The sequence below is a fragment of the Anarrhichthys ocellatus genome, unplaced genomic scaffold, assembly GCF_004355925.1.
Source record: "Anarrhichthys ocellatus isolate YVR2014 unplaced genomic scaffold, GSC_Weel_1.0 scaffold33, whole genome shotgun sequence".
Classification (NCBI taxonomy): domain Eukaryota; kingdom Metazoa; phylum Chordata; class Actinopteri; order Perciformes; family Anarhichadidae; genus Anarrhichthys; species Anarrhichthys ocellatus.
In genome coordinates, this window is record NW_022280063.1 from 1,018,176 (window position 1) to 1,041,646 (window position 23,471).

The 23,471-nt window shown below is 42.7% G+C and overlaps 1 protein-coding gene across 3 annotated transcripts in view; it reads left to right on the forward strand.

Moving 5' to 3' along the window:
• The window catches only part of LOC116393412 (chemokine-like protein TAFA-2), a 52,496-nt gene extending 45,128 nt beyond the window's left edge, over window positions 1-7,368 (forward strand). For 2 of the 3 annotated variants that reach the window (XM_031865731.1, XM_031865732.1), the window contains one exon: window positions 561-1,251. In XM_031865731.1, the coding sequence (XP_031721591.1) occupies window positions 561-778 (218 nt within the window). In that variant the 3' untranslated portion in view covers window positions 779-1,251. Of the gene's footprint in view, window positions 1-560; window positions 1,252-1,280; window positions 1,328-6,463 lie in introns of those variants that run through there. The other variant, XM_031865733.1, reaches the window with a different exon arrangement.
• The last annotated feature ends 16,103 nt before the right edge of the window (window positions 7,369-23,471 follow it).

Below are 23,471 nucleotides of genomic sequence, written 5' to 3' on the forward strand. Positions count from 1 at the left end.
CCCCCCCCCCCCCCCCCCCCAGACGGCTGGAGCTCTTGTTCCAGTTCCCGACTCGAACGCGTCGATGTGCGAGGCTCTTAACAGAGTGCGCTTGAATACTCAAAATAGATAAAGCGAGCGTTGCCAGTCAAAAAGCAAATCTTGCATCATTTACCTGAGACAGCTGTCAAAAATGTGACACGACTTGTTGCGACACGGCTGTGATGGTATTTGAGGAGACGCTTCGTTTCAGGCTCATGGTGTTATGGGTGTGAGCTTGAAATACAAACACAGCATTATGTCCTAAAATAATGATTAAAAAAATCATATATATTAAATTTGGCACGGCAGGAACCAGTTTGACTGACAGAGATCATAAAATATGTGAGTTGTGATACATTTTCGACTAATTTAAATTTTAAAAATAGAATAACTTTTTGAATTTAATCTCACTTTCATCGTGTAAAAAAAAAAACAAGTCAACAAATATTTTGAAATAGCTTTCGTTGACAGTCCAACAGACCAGGTGAACAAAGACATCTCTGACCATTTCCTCTTTGCCCTCTACATCTCTCCACCAGCCTCCATAGTGGAGCAGAAGTGGTGGTGTCAGATGCATCCGTGCCTTGACGGAGAGGAATGCAAAGTTCTCCCCGATCTGAAGGGCTGGAGCTGTGCTACAGGGAACAAGATCAAAACTACTAAGGTGAGTTTAAGATCCAAACCGTATTCCGACCTGTTGAATCCAACCTCGCACACGTCCCAACTCCTCAAAGTCAACCGGCTGCGGCCTCTGTAGCACTCGTGTGCCCTGCCTTTACCTAAAAACAGCTAATGTTTGCACTCTGGGCTTGGACCCCCGGGGGCCTTTAATCAATGGGCTGCCATGTCTCCTTAGCACTTTCAGGCCACTTTGAGCACCCAAACTGGCCAATTAGTCACTCCAATTACCTGCTTTTAACGTCGTAACACGATGCCCACATGTGTTATGACGACCCGTAGCCTTCGCTTCTGCCTCCCTCCCATGTACTTAATTATTTAAACTGCCCGCACCACACCTGCCTGGAGCCAGGAGCCTGGAGCCTAGGGCTATTGATTCAGGGACTTGTCGGGACCTCAAAATGGGATATACTATATATATATAATTTCTTTTCTTTTAGTGGTCCAGGGTTCCGAGACAAGCCTGTCTGTCTTCTGGAAATGGATTTTGGTAACTATCAGATCTTGCTGAGACCCTAAAGAATGAAAGTTAAACATGTCTTTTCTGTTCTTGTCTTCTTTTACATGGACGACCTGGAAAGATTTCGGCGGACAAAGAGCAGCTTTGGTAACGTCAGACGCTTCACAGGTAATAAAGCTGTTTTATACTTACTTTAAAAATACAAAGGAATTCTCAACAGGGATCATTAATGTGTCTCATTTTTACTTCACTGCACAAAAAGAAGGCCTGCACACCATTTACTGCGTATAGCGTCGCCTCACATTTTCATTAAAACAGACAAGGCAAAGGGTATTATTAAGCACACTTTCCTGTAGTGTAACTACACCCGAGACGGAGAAGAGAGCGAGAGGAGATGTACGATCCACAAAGACAACAACACGGACGCGTTCAAAGCATCGGCATTACCCAGCGGATTCATCTCGCACACCTTTGATCTCAGCTTGAGGAACACGTTTCTTCAGTTTCAAATCTTTCTGCAGGCTGCTTGAAGCAGCGAGGGGGGTCGGGCTTTCTTCTTCACCTCTGCAGAGCTTTTGGGGAAAACAGCCTGAGATAAACCTGTGGAACCTCCAGCTATACTGACCTCTATCGCTCTGTGTCATAAATGCATTCATGCTCACTGGAAACACTTTGAGAATTCACAGAGGCAACAAAGCAGCGACCGGCGACTACAAGTCCCAGGACACGGCAGGCTTTCGGGTTTGTCTGTGAGTTACGACGCGCAAAGAGGTTGAGCTGCAGCGTTAAAATCTGTACGTTTACAGCCCCCACGTGGCGGCCGGTAGTAACAGTGCCTTTTGCAACAGAAATCCTGGGAGGTAAGAAAAAAGAAGAAAAACACAACAAGGTCCCAACTCACAGCATGGGTTATTACATTGTAACGACAAAACTAAACTCTTCACTTGAATAAGAAGTCATGACATATCTCGCTTTAGAAATGCAAATAAATGTAAAATAAAGAAGTAAAACAAACCGTTTAGTACATACAGCAGCTGGCCTTATTTGCTGTTGCATGCAGTATGCATTTAATTGGGACATATTATTTCCTCATAACATGTGTGGTGGAAAATATTCCACTGAACTTTGACCGTCTTGCTCATATATCTGCTGCGCAAAGGATTGTGGGTCAGAATAGCCAGAAAAGCATGTTGGCTTACATACTGCAAAAATGCGACCAGATGTACAGTAGTAGAGCAACCTTTGAATTTCTTCTTCTTCTGGCATACTAAATAGTACGGTAGTTAGGTAGTATGTGCAAACTTCTGAGAGGAATGTCATCTCTGCATACGTTTCATGTAATGTCTCGTCTTCAGGGTCTAACAAACTCAATCTACCGTGACCAGATATTTGTAAATGTATATTACTGAGGGAGCAAGTCAGTTTCTCAATTATACAGATCTGATGAACTCTCTCTATCCATCGGTAAAGGGAGTGTCAGGTTTAGAGTGCTGTCAGGAGGCATTTTTCAGGCCGACGCGGAAATTAGCACCCAACAAGAAGCCATTGGGATTTTTACAAAGGGAAATAAAAATGAATTTCCCTTTGCCGTGTTTTGCCTTCATTTACTATTTCCTCTCATTTGATCTCTGCAATTCGCCGAGGGCAGGAGGAACTCGTTCTCGCTACCATTAACAGCTGCTCCGTCTCAACAGTGTTAGGCTGAAAGAAAACGTGCATGCAGGCTGAAATTCAACTGTGGCGTTCTGTCGGGAGATGCAGTGAGAGTAAACCAAGTAAGAGAGTAGAACATATATATCATTTTCATCTGGCCTTGCCTTCAACAATCAGAATTAGGAGTTCCGCAAAACTCATCAAAAGTGTTCTCCCTTTGCGACTTGGGGAAGTCAAGGTGCAAAGTTTTCTTGTGCAACTCCACTGTGAATATTCAGTGACTGATGCTTTGACTCAATGTGCCTTTTGCCTCGTATGTGTGTTTGTAACAGACGCAGGTTTTCATGGACAGTTGAGCCAGACAAATGAATACAGAAGGTTTTCTCCTCCTTCTATCCTATGTTCTCCTTGATGCTAATCTACTTCATTCCTACGCTACCATTCACATTAGTGCTGAGTGACATCTTGCCTTTGACTTCCCCTTGTGGGGGGGGGGGAATCACCCAGTAGCCCCGACGGTAAAGCTTAATTTGGGCAAAAGGTGAATCTGCAGCATCCCTGCTGTCTGTCTTCGCTGATTTTACAGGCGGATTCTCACTTCAAAATGTTGCCGAGTGCCGCTTTAAAATGGCCATACTATGACAATCCCAGGCTCTGTAGTTACAGCACAAAACATATTGCTGAGAAGGACACTGCGCCATGCCAATTACACGGCTGAATTACACAAACACAAGCCCGTGCACCTGCTGTGTTAAATCTTTCAGCTAACCTTACTTCAGGCACTGAATGGAAATGAATCCTCTGCCAGTTAAATTAGAACTTGTCAGCCAGCAATTATATGAACGCAGCACCCGCCGAAGACTTAGTTTTCCTCTCAGTATTTTTAGCACTGTTTCAGACAGTCACTCAGATACTGTTAATGAACCCCACCTTCCCACCCGCCACCCTCTCGTGAAGTGAGACACGGCGAAGATCCATCTCAGAAGACGTTTTCTTCTCCGCTCTTTGTCTTTTCAGCGTGGAATTATTCTCAAATTAGTCCCACATTAATCACAGTGACAGCTGAGAATGTAAATGACTCCGTAAAGGGAAGAATTTATTACAGCCTGTACAGAGGCCTGCGAAGTACTGCTACGACTGAAATTTATGGCATCCCTTTACCCTGGGTTTGATATGATTATGCAGGTTTTCTCGTCAAATGATGGCCTGATGGTTTTTGGATTGTTTTGCTTTTTTTCTGCATAATAGAGGATAATTTATACGATATTGTGCCCGCGCGGCACCGGCAACTGCTCCGGGCCTGTTCTTCGCCATACGACCCGTTTGCGAATTAATCTCACTGGGCTGTCGGAGCTGTCGGTCTCCTATCAAAAGTTCAGCATCGATAATGGAGCCTTAGAAGTTCGGCGACGGCTTTCCCCCGGTCCGTCAAACCCACGTGGCGCCTGTCGGACGGCTGGAAATCGATAGCGGACGTCGTTATGAAGGTTGTTATGTTATGTTCCTCGAGAGTCTTTTCCAGAATGTACTTTTGGAGGAGCAGAGGAGCTGCCAGTCAGCCACTGGGCTTCATGACAGGCAATTTACTCTCAAGGAGAACGGAGGTCTTCAGAGTACCTGACAGCATCGAACTAGGGGGGAGAGAGAGAGAAAACCTCGGTGTGGTGCACAAACCCGACTCCCCAGCATCCCTCACCCTGAATACTGCATCACAGTCTAACTGATAGATCGATGTGCTGATACACGAAGCCAATATAAGTCTTTTATGAGGTTCTGGAGGGATATTAAATCTGAGAGAATTCCTCAACTTGACCTTTACACTTGACTGTCTTTCACCCAGACAGAAGGGCTGCACGGCACAGTGCGACCCGTGTAGAATGAAATCAGTTTTCAGTCAGTTAAGATGATTTTTTTCTTTTCCTCCTGCTAGCATCATGAACTATCGGAGATATCTGACAGAGCAACTTCACACACAAGACATCATAGTCATCATTGTCATAAACCTACAGCTGCGATTTTTTTGGTCTTATTGACATCAGAGAGGTCTGAATAGTGGATGCTCCATTTCTATCGACAAAACAAAAATATCACTGCGAAATGGAATTGTGGCACAATTGTCATTTGATCTCGGCTGTCTTGTTCCAATAATCCTGGGGAGCCAAAAATTGTAATAGAAAATCAAATTCCATCAATCGCCTAGCCTGAGATAAAGCCTCCTGATTTCAGTGACCCCATGGCTTATACATATGATAAACTACTGCTGAGCGTCTGCAAAAAGCAAAATGCTCAGCATGCAGTTTGATTTATCCAACTCTTTTACAGTATATATCCTCAAAAGACCTGGGGTTTTAGACCTTTAGCCGGAGTCTTCCTCTGAAGATAATGAGTTTTCTCACCGTGGCAAACATTAAAAATAAGCCGACAGAGGTGGAATAATGCATCTGATTTTATAGCTGCTTTCGCCTAAATCTTTGACATGTCAATCGGTGTGGGCGGGGGCGTGTCTCGTGTCTCCTCGCTTGAGTTTTCTATTGATAAAGTTGTCGTTTTTATTACTGTACATCATGCTCTTTTCTTTTGGTATCAGTCTCTGCTTACGTCAAGTGCTCAGCTCCATGGCGTTGTATTACTCAGATAGAGAGAAGAAGGCGTTCATGTACAATATAGATGAAAAGGACACTAACATATTCAGTGTTGCTTGTAGGGGTGGAAATCTCTAGGCACCTCATTCGATTCCGATTCAGAGGGCTACGATTTGATTATTAAACAATTATCGATTCATGTTGATGCATCAACATTTTTCTGTACATGATTTCTTTTTTATTTGATCTGCTGTTCTTAAAACATAGCATATTTGTAATGATTCCCAATTAAAAATAGAGGAGATTTCCAAGCATTGCAAAGAGAACCAACAGGAAAATAAATTAGTTGGGCCTGTAGCAGCATCCTTGTAGTAAAAAAACAGAATCCAGCATGTTTTGAGTCATAAGCTGCTCTTATTCACAAATAAATAGTGTAGACGTCTCTTCAAACAAATGAGCATTCAGCTCTCGTACAAAAATAGCACTTTCTGGAACATGTGGTAAAAACTACAGTGAGAAAGTAGACACTATATTCTGTAGCGTGTTACTTCTATCCTACCCCGACTCCATGACTTTAGCTTTGGTTTGGATGGAGAGTATCGCCGTGTCCGTAAAAATACCGAAATGAATGTCGTGTCTCGGTTCCAAAGTGTGCAACATGGCGCAAAAGCTCTGGTTCCCGATGACTGAGTAGGGAAGCAAATCCTTGCAAAAAAAAAAAAAAAAGTTGCAATCTGCTTCGTGACTCGCTTCGCCCTTTCAGAGTTGGGCGGAAGAAGAAGAAGTGCTCCCGTACGTTAGCTTTTAAGCCAGAGGGTGCCAGTCGGATTGTATCCATATTCAGTCTGCTCAAGCTCAGCCGCCATCACCAAACCTCTGCTCGTATTTATCCTAGCTTAGTTAGTTTTCAGTCATAATCGTTCAAGAACAAATCGCGATGCAGCTAACAATCGATTTTTTCCCTCCACCCCTAGTTGCTTGTGGGGGTTACTTTCTTCCATTGCGTTTTGATGCTACCACTGCTTTGATGGCTTTGACTTCGTTTTAACACTATTTCTTTCTTCCACAGGCGAAACAACACTTCTGGTCTTTGTCGGATCATCAAAAGAGAAGTAATTCAAAGGACCTTTCTGTAAATAGAGACTTCCTTTCTTCTGGAGTGTAATTAATCTTTGGAAAACTCTGAATGCGTCTTCTTGAACTCTATGGACATCAAGCAGCTCTTCTTTTGGAAGGACTCCATATGATTAGCCTTACTGGACGACAGGATTTATTCTCCGACATTGTACTGCTTGTAGTGGAACGCAACGCTGACCGTTGCCCGTTTGTTCGTTTCTAGAGTCATACGTCCATTACAGGGGACTTGCAGCACAAGTGGACCAGGGTGAGCAAGAAGGACAGTTTGTTGTAAGCATCGCAAATACTCAATACAAAATGTGATTTTTGTTTTATTAGTCGATTGTGGCGTTCTTCTCTAATGACGTGTAGTTTCGTGAGTTCAGACTTAGATGAAAATATGTGGCTGACCTGCGGATATTCAGGGTGAATTTCAAAGAAATATACAACTACATTCATACCGTTTGCCATAACACAGAAGGGGTCAAAGAAACCTAATTCAATTTGAAAACTACAACCCTTTATGAGGCCTGCTGAACTTAACCAGCGCTGTAAAATGGTATAAACTGATCAGAACCAGCTGTAAACAGACAGAAAGTTGGAACCAGTCGTGTTTTTTTTTTTCCTTTGAAAATCACTCTGGCATTTCCTGCCGCTTCTGCCAGATTTTGTTTTTGTATCACAGCTCTGGAGTTCAAATTCTAGACAACAGCAGTGTAAATTAAACACACGGCGTCTGGTCACTGGGCAACAATGCTCCCGAAACTCAAATATGATTTGCTGATCACCTTTCAGTAGGTATCGCTGACACTTCCTTTGTCTGTGCAAGTGATGACATCAGTAATAAACTATGGTTGTGTAACTAAAGCCTTGTGTCTTTTTAGCATATGCTATGAATGGCTAGTATTTAGCCACAATAGTGGCTCTAGGGATGGTCATGCTGGTCTATCTGCTCGTTGGTCCAAATGTTGGTTTTATTATCATGACATTTTGTAATGGTCCCATTAGGATGAGTTTTAATGACTTTGGTGATGCCCAGATTTCTTCTCTAGCACCACCAGAAGGTCTTTATTTGTAAATTTGAGTGAAATATTTCAAAAACTATTGGACAGATTGCCATGACATGTGCTGCAGACCCTCTGATGTTAGCATGCTGATGTTGGCTTTGAGCTCGGAAACACCGCTGTGCCTCACAGAGCTGCTAGCATGGCTGGAGGTATGTATGTATGTATGTATGTATGTATGTATGTATGTTTCAGGCCCAGTCTTAACTCAGATTTTAGATGAAATAGGGCTACTCCACTGGTTTAAGATGGGGTTTGGGTTGACTTTAAATTCTTGATTTCTTTGTTCTGCTCTAAGTACTATTGTTTATGTTAATCACAATGTCTACAATACTACAATTCAAAAAATACTAGCAAAGTAAAAACGTACCATCAGCCAGTGTTTAGCCCATGTTTTGGGCTTCCATTCGTTGATCTGACCCCGCCTTCCCATTCATTATAATCCAACTCTCTCAACAATGAGTTTCACACATGTGAAACCATGGCTCATAGCCAGAGTTTAATTACAAACCTCAAACCTTTACAGGCAAAACAAGCAGGTTTAGTTGAGTGGTGTTGTTGGCTGGACTGCTTTATATAGAAAGGTCATGGCTTTGGCTCTTTCAGTTATTTTGCTGTGTTGCTGAATGTGTGTTGCATGATTACTTCCTCCCATCTTCTAACATCTGTGGACAACTTATATTGCCCGTATAAAAACAGTGCAAGCCCATTTTTAAAAGGATTTACAAATCTCTAATTTTCAGACCCCGACAGCTGAAGAAAAGGTTTTGAGTCGCCTGATGACTGAATGTGATTCAATTAGCTGCTCATCTGTCATCTCTGAGTCCCCTTTACAAAACTAGTCACTCATGACGGATGCTCAACCTATCACATAAAAAACAGCCAAAGTTAGTCAGCAATTCTGAAAAAAAGGGCCTGCCATGACTTGCGTTATCGCAGTAGGTGAAATCACACAGTGCAGGGAAGTGAAGCGTTTTGATGTAAAACAGCAGGCGAAATAGTGACTTTATTTTCAAATGGACAGCCCTGCGACACATCCATCGCTGCTGGTTTCTTGTGAAAATCTTTCAAATTCCGTCTTTTAAATTTTTTTTATTTCACCCTGCCTTCCACGACAAGAGCACCATCTGTTAACATCACGCTGACCCATTCTGAGGCCAATCTTTTTTGCTTTAAAAAAAATGAAACAATCTTCCAAAATGACAAGCTGATGCTTCATTACAGCAATATACACATTGTATTTTGACAGCAAGTCTGTAGTTAGTTCGGAGAAAACGGGAGCCAGTTTTGGCTTCAGGAATGCATTACCGGTTCTCGACATTTTTTTAGTTTGGAACACTATGTTTGGCAACTTTAAGATTAGGTGCCCTCAAGACAAGATCCTCTCAGAAATGAATATGTAGTTCATGACACTATTTCACCTACAAATGTCCCGACATTACATATCACTTTGTTGTCTGGATGAGAGCTTCTTAAATGTTTTTAGCCGAGGACCCCGGTGAGATATTAGCTTCCCCTTGCTTTGGGAAATGGGCTTATTAAAAAATTTCATATCCTCGCCATAAAGGGACCCACCAGCAACAAGCCTGTGAGTCAATTTGGATCTCAACCCACAGCTTAAGAAGCGCTGCTCCAGATTACTGCTGAGGATTTTCCATGCTTTTTTGTTGCATTGCTGACACAATTTATAAATGCTTCTCTTTCGGGAAATCACAAGAAAAAAAAAAAGTTTCCACAACGTCCATAGGCCGTAGTGTTATCAGGACGTTCTTCAGCTGCAGACACTTGACTGACACGGACAAATTAGACAACTTGGGAAAGAGCTATTTCTCTTGTTTCTTCAGGTTTCTAAACAGACCTCGGTGTTCCTTTAGTAACGTCGCCTGCTCGCTGTAAACACTGTCGCTTGTCTGCGTCTGTCAAACTGAAACGACTCTGTTTCCCAGCCTGCCATCCTCCTCCAAACAGCGAGCCTGTGTAAGAGTGTTCCACCGAGGAACAGAAGACGAGCGCTGCCTGAAGCGCCGTTTCTCATGTTTTTTCGTGACGTTTCGACTTCAAACATCAAGCTTTCTTCTTCTTCACCGAAGGCGTCCTTTGGCAAAGAAAACGACAAACATTCTACCACGAATCAAAAGGCTGCGACACCGCTGGCCTCGGTGTGTCCAAACAGTTTGACATTTCTGGGGTCAATGCCAGACTCCCGGTTGGTGTCTGAGTCACTTCAGAGGAGGCGGAGAAGTGTCCGTGGGTGGGGGGCTGCAAAACACAGAGAACCTCTCTTTCAACGCTTTGATTTCTTTCAAGAGATTCAAATGAAGCAAAGGCAGGCAATTCTCTCTCTCTCTTCTTCTTTTTTTCTTCTTCTTCTTTTTGCTGCAGTCATTACAAGAGCACATCAAAGGAATCTCCTCCTCTCACCATATGTTGTATAGTTTCATAATCTAATGAGGGTTTTGTAATTACACAGTCCACCAGGGGAATGGAGCGCATTGAGTCTCTGGGAAAAGAAATTTCACTTTGTTTAATCGTTTTACGTAACAAAAAGACTCGCATGTTCGAGGGAGAAATACAGATGTGAATGTAAATCACTCTGACGCGAAGTCTTCCCAAACTTTCCCGGCCTGGAGGAGATCAGGTTGAGAAGCGGAGAATGTCTCTTGCAAAGGAACCAATAATGCACTATATTTTTGATCTGATCATGTAACTTGTTTTCCCCATGCAGCGCAGTAGTCTGTATGACATTTCAATATATGTGTGATATACAAATAATGAAAGCCACTTTTTTTTCCCTCCATGAATGCACACAGCATCCAGCAATAGGACATCCTCTGACGCATTCATCAAGCCATCAAATGAGGAATGAGACACTGGCTGTAATGGAATTATTTACATGTTTCTGGAGGAATAATAAAGGCAGTATAGCTGTGAGAAGTGTTGATTCACAGTAGCCTCCTCACTGCTGGGTGTTGAAATCCTTTTAAGCCAAGCCTGGGAACTCCGGTCGGAAACTTTGCTTCGTCTCAGCCGAGAAACCTCCATCTTCTCCAGTCGTGACTGGAATGCAAACAAACAGCAGCTTATGGAAACTCGCTTCCTGAAGTCTTTATTCCATCTATCCATCAGTCCGTCACGCAATAAAAGAAATAGACATAACAAGTCCATCGTCATTTTTTATAAACATCTGCCATCAAGGATCAAAAGTGGTGTGACACATTCACCTGTTCGCAGTCAAGTCATTATGTCACTTATAAAGGGTGGTACAGCAATCCCATAGTAACACGCCTCATGCACGTGTCTGTGCGCTCCCAGCATTTAAATATTTTCTGTCAAAACTTCTTTTGGCGCCCGTCGAAACTCTGAAAACCGGAATTATGACCCCGAGTGATCTGCGGGACGCTGGCAGCAAATCCTGAAAACCAGCCTGACACAGTAGCAGCAACTCCAACTAACCTCAAGCAGCAATCATGTATTTTTGCGGCTGAGTCGAGGCGAGACACAGCAGTGTGTGCTGGTAGTTCTGTTAGCGGTTAGCTAAACATCACCATCCAAAACAATTCATTTGCATCACGTCTTCTTGCCTCTGACTTAAACATCTTAACACTGAATATGAGCAGTGCAAGTGAATATGATACAAATGTCTGCTTTCATTAGGCACTCTTAATACAAAACAAATGATTATATTACATTACAAATTTGGCAATGCATTTTTAATATATTCAATACATCATCCATCTGGCAAACTAGCACTCCATAATTAGTGCACCCACTTTGAATATTGTAATTACTTCTGACAGGTGCTTTATGTGGGTCTGAACATGATTCTTCACTCTTAATAACAGTTTGAGCTTTTACCTGTGATTCATTTAGGTTGATTCATGATTAGTTATTTTATTTCTGTCTCTTTCCATATTTGGTGTCAAGCACTTACTACCATTCCTGCACTGCTTTTTCCAAGAATTCACCTGTTAATTAACTGTGTGTGTGTGTGTGTGTGGGGGGGCTATGATGTCAGTCTTCAATGCTTCTGGTGATTAAGTTAGAATTTCAGTAAATATATGGTAAAAAAAAAAAGACAAAACGTTACTGTGTTCAGAACAGGAAATTAAAAAAGAAACTTAATTAAATCAATACTTTAAATGAATCTGTGATCCATGTGGTAGAAGCCGGTAGAGTCTTACTGCAGCTGTGAACAGCTGGAATGGAAAATAAAAAATGTTCAGAATAAATTTGAGGCATTGCTCTATTCAATCAACAGGTGCTCGAGACGTGTTCACCATACTGATGATTGTAAAGAATACTTTTTATTCAGGCCGCATGCATCGGTAACTGCTCCATAAATGCTGAAACTCCCCCAGAGGACATTCTTTTACTGTTATTGTAGGTGCTGCGGCGATGCATCACAGTTGCACCCATTAATGTTGTTAAGACTACCCTCAGGGGCGTTATCGCTATATTTAGTTATCGGATATCTGATGAGGAATAGATCCCCGAGCACGTACGCCGACCAGAGTTGACGTCATCACAACGGTATCCGGTCCTTCTCAGGCCAATAAAACTGAGACGTCTCTAATTAGCACCACGATGGATTGCGTCCGTTTGTTCCCCTGAGCTACGTGAAACATCCCTCCATGGCGAGCAGTGTTGGATTACATGTGAATGAGACAAAGGAAGCAGGAGGGATTCATCCTGCTCATACTTATAACACTGGACTTCCTGTGTCTCTGTATCAGAGAAGGTACATCCCTACCCTGCTCAACAACTCATCACAACATCCTCTGATCAGAAAAAAAAAACCCAGGGATTGGCTTTAAACGGTTGAAGATTACAACATGGTTATGAGAACATATTACTCAGATCTGGAGACGCAACAACAAGTCCCGATCACACAACAAACCCCTGATCGAGCCACAAAATCTACATCACTTATCTGGAAGTGTAACTAAAAGTGATCGCTCCTAAAATGTAACAGTGCCAGCGGAGAGCGGTGGGATATAAGGTCAAATATAATATAAGGTGAAATGTTTGATATAGCATAACATAACGTACAGTATTGTACAGCTATATAGCACAACATATAGCACAGGGTATAAAATATAATAAAGCATAGTAATAGCATAGTATAGCGTAATATATAATGAATAATAAAAGTACTAATAGTAATACTAATGAATGTGTAACATTTGCAAATCAAGTCCAACGGAGACAACGGAGCGAGACAGTGTGCCAGACACTGTGGGAATGTGTGTATTTGTGTGCTGGCTGGACGGAGTGAATGGGATCCTCTGTGGACACCACTGCTGCTGTACAGTCTGATAGCAGAGGGCACAAAGGAGCGCCTGAAACGCTGAGTATTGTACCTGGGCGGGATGATCCGGTGGCTGAATGAGCTGCCCATCTGCCACAGCTCGCCATGGAGCATTTGAGAGAGGTTATCGAAGACAGCTGCGTCCAAACTGTCCAGTTCCAGGCCCGGACCACAGAGCTGGCCTTCCTTACAAGCTTGTTGAGTTGGCTGGCCTCACCAGCCTTGATGCCACCATCCCAGCACACCACAGTGAAGAAAAGAGAACTGGATTCTACAGACTGACAGGAGATCAGCAAGGATCCATTCTCCTGAGGATGCACAGTCTGCTCTATCCCTTCCTGAAGAGGGTCTCAGTGTTATGAGACCTGTCCAGTTTGCAATTTCCAAAATCATGCAGTGGGTGGAATTGGAAGTTACATTTTAATGATGCTGCTTTGACAAAAAATGAGTCTGGTGCACTCTTTTAAGCTCATAGCATGGAAGACGTCCAAATCAGACCGTCTGTCCTTTAATTTCCTTGTCCGTGAAGAAAGCGTAACATCAAATTAGAAGTCCCAAACCCACAATTGTACATTATAACATGTTCTTGTGAGTCAGATGGCATCCTCCACTCCACATAGAGTCCAGAAAAGTAGTCAGCATGGTCCTCACATACCCGCTCACATGTAGCTCAAAGTGCATTTTCTCGCCCATGTGTTGCCAAATCAACCAGAACGTAAATATAAAAGATTATTACTTTTATGGCTTTTCAGCTATACCTGACTTGTATTTCATTTTGGAGATTTCAGATTTTGTTAGTGGATTTGAAAATACAATTGAAACCGCCTCTACTGAGAGGTACTTGTACTATACTGTACCAGTAACACTGCTATTCAAAACACAAGTACAATCAGCTCTTCCAGCTGACCTCAAACTAAATTTAGAGTTCAACTAAGTTACATGGAAGCAATAAACTAGGAAGACGTAGAACCATTTATGTTAATTGTATACCAAACTGATTCGTATCAGCACCAGTTATGTGTGCTTTGCATTGTGCTCCAACAAGGTTTAGCAACCAAATTAAAAAGAATACAATGAACACCAAGGCATCTGGCGCCGCATAAAGTCTGTAGAAATCAGTTCTCCTCAAAGCTGTGTCTTCATTGTCTGCCCGCTGACACAAATTTCTGATTCTATTGTAAAGCTAAAAATTGGTTGAAAATTGGTAGGAGCAAGAGCAAATGAGATGCTGCTGAGCATTACATCTGCATGGCATTGATGCTTTGAGTGAGCCATCAGTGTCATCAAACTTACCTGTGTGCAGCACGGAAGGACAGACCGCTACGAGATAAAGCAGTCATTTGCTTCGCCATTGTGCCCACCGCTACGACTTTATTATCTGGGCAGCCCGGGATGAATTTGCTATCATAAAAACAGGCCTATACCACAACAATAGTCGGAGGAGATTGACAATAACCAAATAACACGTGCGTCAGAAAACACAGGCTTTTTAGTGAAAGCAAGTCATTTTAATAACTGTCAGATGTCTGGTGGCAAATCAGAACTGAACGAATGTGTCTTTTGTCAGTTTTGTCAGCGCCTTTGTTTCCTGACAGTGTCTTTATCCGACTGATCCAAACATGTCGTCTTGGTGTGCCTCTGTATTCATCAAGGCCCGGCTGAGATATTTTCCTCCCAGTGTGACTAGCTGCTATGTATGCCAAGCTACGGAATCATAATAGAGTTTCTCCCTCTGTTCCCTTTGCAGAGGCTTTTCTTATTTTACACATTCAATTATGAAGAATAAAATACGGGATTAGATATTTTTCAGGGCTCCGTTTCCTCTGTGCACAATCCATTTCATTCCTTGCAATTTCACGCTCCGTGGAATTTTCCAGTCACAAGTTAATTAATCAGGTAGAGACTGTGGGGTTACTTCATCTCAAGACTAAACGGCCCATATTTAGCACAAAGGCAAACTTCACTCTGAAGGTATGCGAAGAAGAAAAGCAGCACCGGTAGCAGCGGCCCTCAATGTTCAGCAGCAGCGGTCCCCGTTTCATCTCAGGGCCGCTCTTAACGAGATAAACCCTCTACTGACAGTGACCTGAGATGAAAGCAGGAGACACAAATCCGGCAAGAGTTCAGGGAAAGTTCTTTCAGCACCGAACCTATACCCACCCACTCACCCCGCCTAAACCTATCTCACCCCCAGGCATGGTGCTGCTGGGGAGGGAAGTGGGTAGGGCGGTAGATTGCGGCGGTGGACGAGAAAAGTTCCATCGCCTCCATAACAACTTTGCGGTTGATCCCACAAGGAGGCCTCGCTCGGTGCTAAAGATGCCGGGGATTGACGGCTCTAATCTCGCCGACTCTCTCCGTCTCGCTCGAACTTGGCCCTCTTCTTTTGTTCTCTAAGCCCCGGATTCTCGCGTTTCTACAACTCTATTTGGACGCGGCGCTGGTTCCTGCCGAGGGGAGGGGTTGAGGATGCTGCTGGAGGAAGCACAGAGGCGGAACAGAGGATGCTGCCACGGTTGAGACAGCAGAGGTCCGGCGTCCTCTGAAAAGGGACAAACTGGTGTGTGCGTCAACCCGCTGACCCGTGTGAATGACTGGGATTTTGATCAGTTGTTTTCACCCGACATACACAATAAGAACAGAAAAAAACAAAAGAAATACAATAAATGAAAGCACTTTGCCATCAGATAAGTGGTAATTCAGTGGTTCTCAGTCTGGCTGCTTTTCTTTCTGGCCGTCTCATCAGGAAATATTTTACACCTGGGATACAAGTTGAATGCAATTAACTACCTGCAGAGGCAGAACGCAGCACCACTCAGGGATCTGGTGCACTCATAACAACTGGCCAGATGAAAACTAATTTGTTTCGGCTAACACGGGAACATTTTGTGAACAGCAAATTGTTTTATTGAAAAGGTTGTGAAGGTGTAAGATAATACCAAGTCACCTTCAGTCTTCTTCTCCCGTTCTTTTTTTATGTCACGGCAGAGAAGCATCGAGAGCAGGCCTCAATAATGTCACTGCGTGAGTCAATGTCACATTCACACCATACGGGATGGACCATTTATAACAGTGTTGATAATTCACTGACAATGAAAGGCACTTCCATATTATAAAGCACAAAGTCACTTATAGTTCCCCAAAGATAATTACAATTAATAATTTTTCCTACCTTGTTACATTAGAGTAGCCTCATAGAAACTCTACTCTTTCCCTACATTTAGTCGGAGAACATCTATTGAGGATCAAAACATACTAATCACAGTGTGAAGAATCCGGGATTTAAAAGGTGCTAAATTCCATACTCAGAGCATAACTCTGAGCTCACAGTGCAAACGACGCCAACATTGCTGACGGAGATAACTAACATGCGTGTGTGTGTGGAGAAGCTCGGATTGCACACACACAGAGGGAGAGTGACTGGATTCTCTGCTCAGGTAGACTTTACTCCACTATATCTTTACATAACACAAATAGTGGTTTGCTGCTATATTAATGCTCTGACTTTCAAATGTAGCACCTTTAAGAGAGGAAGATGCCAATTCTAAACCCTAAAACACAGTGCAGCTTCACAAAGATATCATATTTGCATCGTGAGTTCAAACTCACTATACTAGCCTGAGCTCCACATACAGTAGGGGGAACTATTGAGCTGGCTGATTTGTTGAAATTCAACTCTTGCACTTTCATTGCGTTCATGTACTTCTCTAGCATTGCCTTTATTGTCTAGTTATCCAACTCGTAAGTAAGTTAGCCAGTCTGCTGACCTTCTTATGTAAAGCTATTTGAATTCTTGTTTAAAAGTTGGGATACAGATAAACCTGCCATGCCTAAAAGAAAACTTGTCAATTTTGTCAATATTCGGATTAGAAAGTTTTAAACGTAGTCCCCCACGTGTATTCACGTCATTTGGTCCCAAAGCACATACGCACATCATTTCCATGAACTAGACACAATTCATTTGAAGATCAGCGCTGATGTCAGCATGAATACGCACTCCAGTGAAACCGTGTTTGCCATTAGTTACACTATACAACACAGCAGCACCTCATTAACAGTGTTGGGGGAGTTGGATAACAGGGTCGCAAATGAATACGTCCTCTGCTGCTCGAATCAACATATGGGGCAATGACAGTAAATCCAGACCCCCCCCTTACCCTTTGTTCACTGTCTATTCATGAGTGTGTGGAGCCATGGGATTTATTACAGCTCTCCAGCTCTGATGCCCTCTCTCCAGCAGACAGCCTGTTTGTTTTTGCAGACAGAAAGCTTGGCGAGCAGCGGTGCTAGTGTGGACACTCAGCTGCTACTTTAATGACCCGCTCGTTTCCGTGGCGCGCCGGCTCTCTCGTTGAGAGCGCTGCCACGGTAAAGCACCTGTTAAGCATCAGCCAAATGACAGGATATCCCCTCATCCTCACCAATGCCAACACACACCGTAGGGGCTCGGCTGAAGACAGAAAAACAAAGTGAGCCACTGAAAATGCCCCCCCCCCTCCTCATGGGTAACAGTCTCCATATTGCCAAAGCTAAGCTCGCCGAGATGTGTCCATTGTACGGTGTCAGCACTCTATCGCATCATTGACCCAAGATTTCACCAGCTACTCTTCTTCATGTTTTGGATTCATGGTCATGTTCCCTCCAGGATGAATTGTAATATCTTTGGTTATCCCTTCACTTTTCATATAGTGCCATCATCAGATATATATATAATTCATTTGACCAATTCTTTGGTTTATGATCAAATAACCACAAAACTCATAACATCCCGATCAGCCTGAGCTTTACTGTGTTTTGTGTTATTTAGTAAATGTTAGCATGCCCGCTGAAAGGTGAACATTGCATTGTCACGAGAATTGTTATCGTGCTGCTGTTAGCATTTAGCTCAAACCACTGCTGTGCCCAAGAACAGCCTCACAGATCTGCTGGCGTAACTTAGCAAGCAGCAGTCGTCTTTATTGCACCTTTGTTAATCCTTTGTTTGCCTTAAAAACATATATGTGCATTTTAATATTGACTCACTGTGTTTTGGTTAGATTACGCCTGTCTCGTCTTACTAATCATCATATAGCTGTAAAAAAACAACTGCTCAGATCCAAAAGAATCTACTGTGTATGATGCACCACTTTACTTGAGGGGGCACAGAGCTGTAACTGATATGTATGTAGTAAGAAAGTAATAGAGTTAGTCAGAAACAGCTCTTCAGACAGTGGTCAATATGCAGATGGATAGAAAGTAATTACTAGTCATGGTCTCATTGTCATCTGGAGAAGCCTGTTAGTTGTCATCCACTGATTCCGAGACATTCAGGAACGTATTGCTATCAGTCTGCAGCAGTGGTGTATAGTAACGAAGTCGTTTTTTTGGATATCTGTACTTTACTTTACTATTTATATTTCTGTTGACTTTTACTTTTACTTCACTACATTTTGCAAAGAAAACTAATACTTTTACTCCGATACATTTCCCCTGAAATCTTCGTTACTCGCTACAAAATCAAATCTATCTTTAGAAACAAAATGAATCATGAGACCAGCGTCGGGGACTGTGGTGGAACAGAGACTGCAAGCAAGCAGGTTTGGCGAATCAGTGGTCCTAGCTTGCAAGTTAAATCATTGGTTAATAACGTTAATGCGCAAAACAAGTGCTCTCAAAGCCGCGGTGTTTAGATTCCCAGTGATGCCCAGGATGCTATATGCTATAGCTGGCGAGCGACAACACGAGTAGAATTCCACACAGGACGGGTGGGATGAGGAGAGGTGGATGGGTCAAACAAACACTGGTGTTTCCTCCAGGAGGCCGCAGTTTGTGCCGTGTGTGAAACGAGAAGCCAATGTTGATTTATTTGTGACGTGACTTCCGTACTTAAGCAACGCCACTTCCGTAGATATTTTAACGCAAACCACGATCTTTTCCTCAACCTAACTAAGTAGTTTCATCGCCTAAACCTTAGTTGTTTCCTGTGAAGATGGAAGTTTATTTTGAAAAGACAGTATGCATGTAACAAGCGAAAACAGACTCATGTTGCTGGACTTTTGCAGGAAAAACGCACGAAAAGTGAGGAGTAACTTTTCGTAAGATATCAATAAAACGGGGATGAATTAATATCATTGTATAAAGAGAGTGACATGAGAAGATCAATCTCATGTCTGTAAGTTAAATCAGCTATAATCACTCTTTTAAAGTGATTAGTGACTCGTCTAAAACATTTAAAAAAGGAATAACTTCAATAGAATCATTCTATACAATGTAGCTTCTTTACATTCTAATAGAATGTAAAGAAGCTACATTGTATTAGAATTGTCGTTTGAAGATGAACAGGACATTTTTCAGTTTCAAGTAATGACTGGGTTGTTACTTTCGGTGCTGCTTTAGTATTGATCATGTTTTGATATTTGAGTCATTTTGTGGATGATCAGATGGAGTTATGATGGTAGCAGTCGCCCAGTTGCAGTTTCAGCTTGAGCAAAACCTTTGCCTATTGTGTTCAAATCAGGCCCATAGGAGTTTACAAGGCAGGTGTCCTTTCTCAAAACACTGACCTGATGCATCAAGTGGATATTTTTTGCTGAACATAATATTATGCATTTGCCCTCTACATCCTCTAGTCGGAATGAGCATACTTATAAACGCACTGTTACAACTCCTTCATAGTGTCATATTGCTTTTCAGAGAATTATGATGATATGTTCATAGTAGATGCAAAAGTATACTTATGTACAATATATTATGTTGAACATTGTTGCTCCTGGATGGATCACAGCCAACCCAATTATTGTCAACACAGCTCCATGTCCTTGGTCATGGTGGCCACAGCACTTAAAAGAATAAACTTCATAATTCTCAAAATTCTGACCCTTTGCTTTTTTATTTACAGCATTTACTTGTACTTTTACTTTCAATACTTAAGTACATTTAATATCAGAAAATTACATTTGATACTTAAGTACAATAAATATCAGATACTTTAAGACTTTTACTCAAGTAGTATTCTAATAGGTGACTTTTACTGGAGTAATTTTCCAGTAAGGTATCTTTACTTTTACTCAAGTATGGCTTTTGGGTACTTTATACACCACTGGTCTGCAGTTAGTTCCTGGTTTGTTTCCGGACTTGTTCATTGGTAACTTCATCGTCCATTTTGTAAGTGAGCCAGTCCTTTATCCAGTAATCCCCAGCTCAGTTCAAAGTGCAAGTCCTAATGATTGGTGCTGCGGTATCCAAACGTCCTGGACCCTTCCACAAGGATGAAAAGAAGGGATTGCTTTATTAGCTTGCAGGCTGAAGCTGGATGATGCTGTCTGAAGGAACAGATGCCACGGTAAATTGAGAGCCTCTCTCATCTCGGCTAGAGCTCTCAGTTAAAACCAGGAGGCATGCTCGGTCTTCCCCTCCTCAGCAAGGAAGGAAGGGAACACGTTGTTGGCTGGAGATGACTGTCGGAGCCCAACTGGAAGTGTTGCTGCAGCGGTGCTGTGTGTGTGTCTTCGGTGCGATTGTGCCAGGCAACAGGAACTGTCTGGCCAAAGTCGCAGATGGCGTTAGAAGCCATTGGCGCTTTGCAGTCGCAGAGGCTCAAGAAGCTGTCTTGATTGGGATAAGAAGCAGACAGCAGAGGTCTGACACAAACTATTATACAGCAGTGTTCAAGTACTTTCAAGCAGCTTTTAATGTATTGATTTTTCATTATTTATTTAAATAATGTACTCTGAAGTGAATTTTCTCTTGCTGCTAGTATTAGTATCGTTAGTTGTAATTACTTATTTTATTTACAGGTCTGACAAATTAAGTGAAAGTTGGAAGAAGGGTCCCAACAGATGTTCTGCCCTCAGGGCCCCTTTCTGACTGACTGAGTCTCCTCTGGTGTGGGTTCAAAAGGATTCCATGTGAATGTATGTTCCTAAAACAGATGAAAAGGACGAAAGCAAATCCAACGCTTGTAATTTCACTAATGTTTGAGACGCACCGGCTTCTCCGTCCTCTCGCCGTCGTCATAATCTTCGTGTCTACTGGGGATTTTCTTTATCGTACCACTGCTAGGGACAGGAAGTCAAGAAGGTTCAATAGGGATGGTGGCACCCGACGGAAACCAATTATAAGCGGGCTCCGAAGCCTTCATTTCTGGGCTGGAGCTTTATATGGTTTTGATTTTCCATGATGAATTACCACAACCAAATGAGTAGGAAAGAGATGGGGGGGGAGAGAGAAAGCGAGAGAGCATGAGGCTGAAAATCCAGGAGGAATTCTTCGCCTTAACTCCCTCGAGGCGTTCAGTGTGTTGGTGGAGTACTGTACGTTTCTCTGGCAAGCGTCTCTCCTCTCTTCCACCCACGCGAGTCTCTCAAACCGAATGAAGTCTCAGTGGAAGAGTTCCTTCATCCAGCTAGAGTGTGCGTGCTCTTGTGTTGCACACCTCCTCTTAATTAAACAACGGCAAGCACTGAAAACATTGTTTGACAGAGACTGTGGAGATGATCCGTCTGTTGAAAGGAAAATAGGAAAAAAAGTCCGAGCTAATCTCACAGGATGTAAGTTCATTAAGCAGGGAAAGCTGGACTGAGCTCATTGTACTTTGCATGTCGCCTCTCATTGGTTCAAGTATTGCTTTGACTATATTTCAAGTAAATACATCATTTCTACGTGGTGTCTTTTCTTTAGCCTGTGTTTACTGTGTACCCCAGTTTATATGAAGCACCAATTGCTGTACACAAAGTCCTCTAGAGAGGACCCGTCCAAACCACGGACAGTGGGAATTATTTTTATTGGAATGATCTTGGAAAACTACATGCACACGTACTGTGTATGTCGATCAGGAGCAGTGTACTGCTCAGGGCAATGTTTTGTTTACAGTGTTTGAACACTGTGCAGTTCAAAGTGATGCGATTTTTCTAATGAACCTCTTTTTATTGAAATGATGTAATAATCCGTCTAGCTCTTTCCCCCAGCACAGTGGCACGGTGCCATGTGGTTAGCTTTGTAAACTTAACAGCCAGCTTCCTTTGTCTAGTGATGACACACATTTTGAATTAACCAGCCAAGTATTTACTGCACATAAAAGGAAAGACTGAGGAGGAATCTAAAACGTGGCACTGCACATACAATAACATTAACAACCATTCACCTATCAAGGATAATACACACAGACATGATGAGGATTTAATCAATATGGGCACCAATACCAGTATTGGTGCTGTAACTGTTAATCAGCGAGCAGAGAGTTGCCAATGGAGGCAACACGGCTCCAGGAAGTCGCTGTGCCTGGTCACTAGTCACCAAGAAATAGTTGCAGCTTGTGGACGATATATTGAATACACTCGATGTGTTGTGGCTTGTTTTACGTGGGACGTAGTAGAAACGACCATATCGTGAACATCAAGTACAAATATTAACTGTCACGTCATTATTCTAATCTGCCGGCCTGAGACTCTCTTTGGTATTTCTGCTTCTCCCTAGGCCGTCCCTCCCCCTCACAAACACAATCTCCTGGGTGAGTGTGCATCAGCATGGATGTGCGTATGGCGTGCATGTTTTTTTATAATCCGGAGGGAAGCAGGGGACAGGGAAAGAGCCTGAGAGAGTGAAAGAAGGGAAGCGGCAGAGTGAGTTTATACGAGTTACGGTTCGGACACGGTAATGAAAGATGCCAGTCTCCACTAAGAAAAGGATCGTCAAACTTGCCCCCTAATTAGTTTTGCGGTACATGTATACTAAGCATTACGGTAAGAGCATGTTACAGTTGAACCCAACTCCAAATAAAAGCTGTAGAACAAAGTAAAAAGGCAAATTGAACAATATTAGGCCGTATATTAGGCCATATTGTCCCATTAGTTATTATCACATTGTTAACCCCTGTCACACACAACAACTGCTATACATATACAGTGTTTCCCACACGTAGACTTTACTTGGCTGCCAAGGTATAATGATTAACCCATGTCAGCAAACAAAGCCATCCGCGATCGATTAATAACTAGTGGACATATATTTTTTATGATCTAAAATGGGTAAAATCTTATTTCATTGTAGAGCTGTGTGCAGCACATTGACTGGCTCGGCCCCTCCTTGCCCCGCTCTCACTCTCCCCCCCAAAACACATTGCCAACGGACCCGTCTGTGAATAGCGTCTGTGCCCCATCCTCTCCACTCTTAAGCATAACACGATCATGTGCGGGAGGAAGGATTGTTGTTTTCCTGAATGGAATCGATCCAGAGTTCACAAACGGTTAGTATCATGACCACATCTGCACAAATGTGTCCAAAACATTCGGGTTAACTTCGGATATTTTAGTCTATCCATCTTCTTAACACAACGCTGCCAACCTTGTGGAAAAGTCTTTGGGATAAAGGTTTGAGTTCAAACACTGTTAGAAGAGTTTGGCGCTAACGAGGTGGAGTGCTTCACAGATTCTGGCCGACATCTTTGCAAATGTGATTTATGCTTACGGCGCAGCGAGGAGCTCAAATCTTTAATTACCGTGCAAATTACTGGCCACTGTAATTCATCAGTATACAACCACCAGAACCTCATTTCCACACTAATTTAATGAATAATTGCCTTCTTGAAAAACCTGCCTCTTCTAGTATAATGG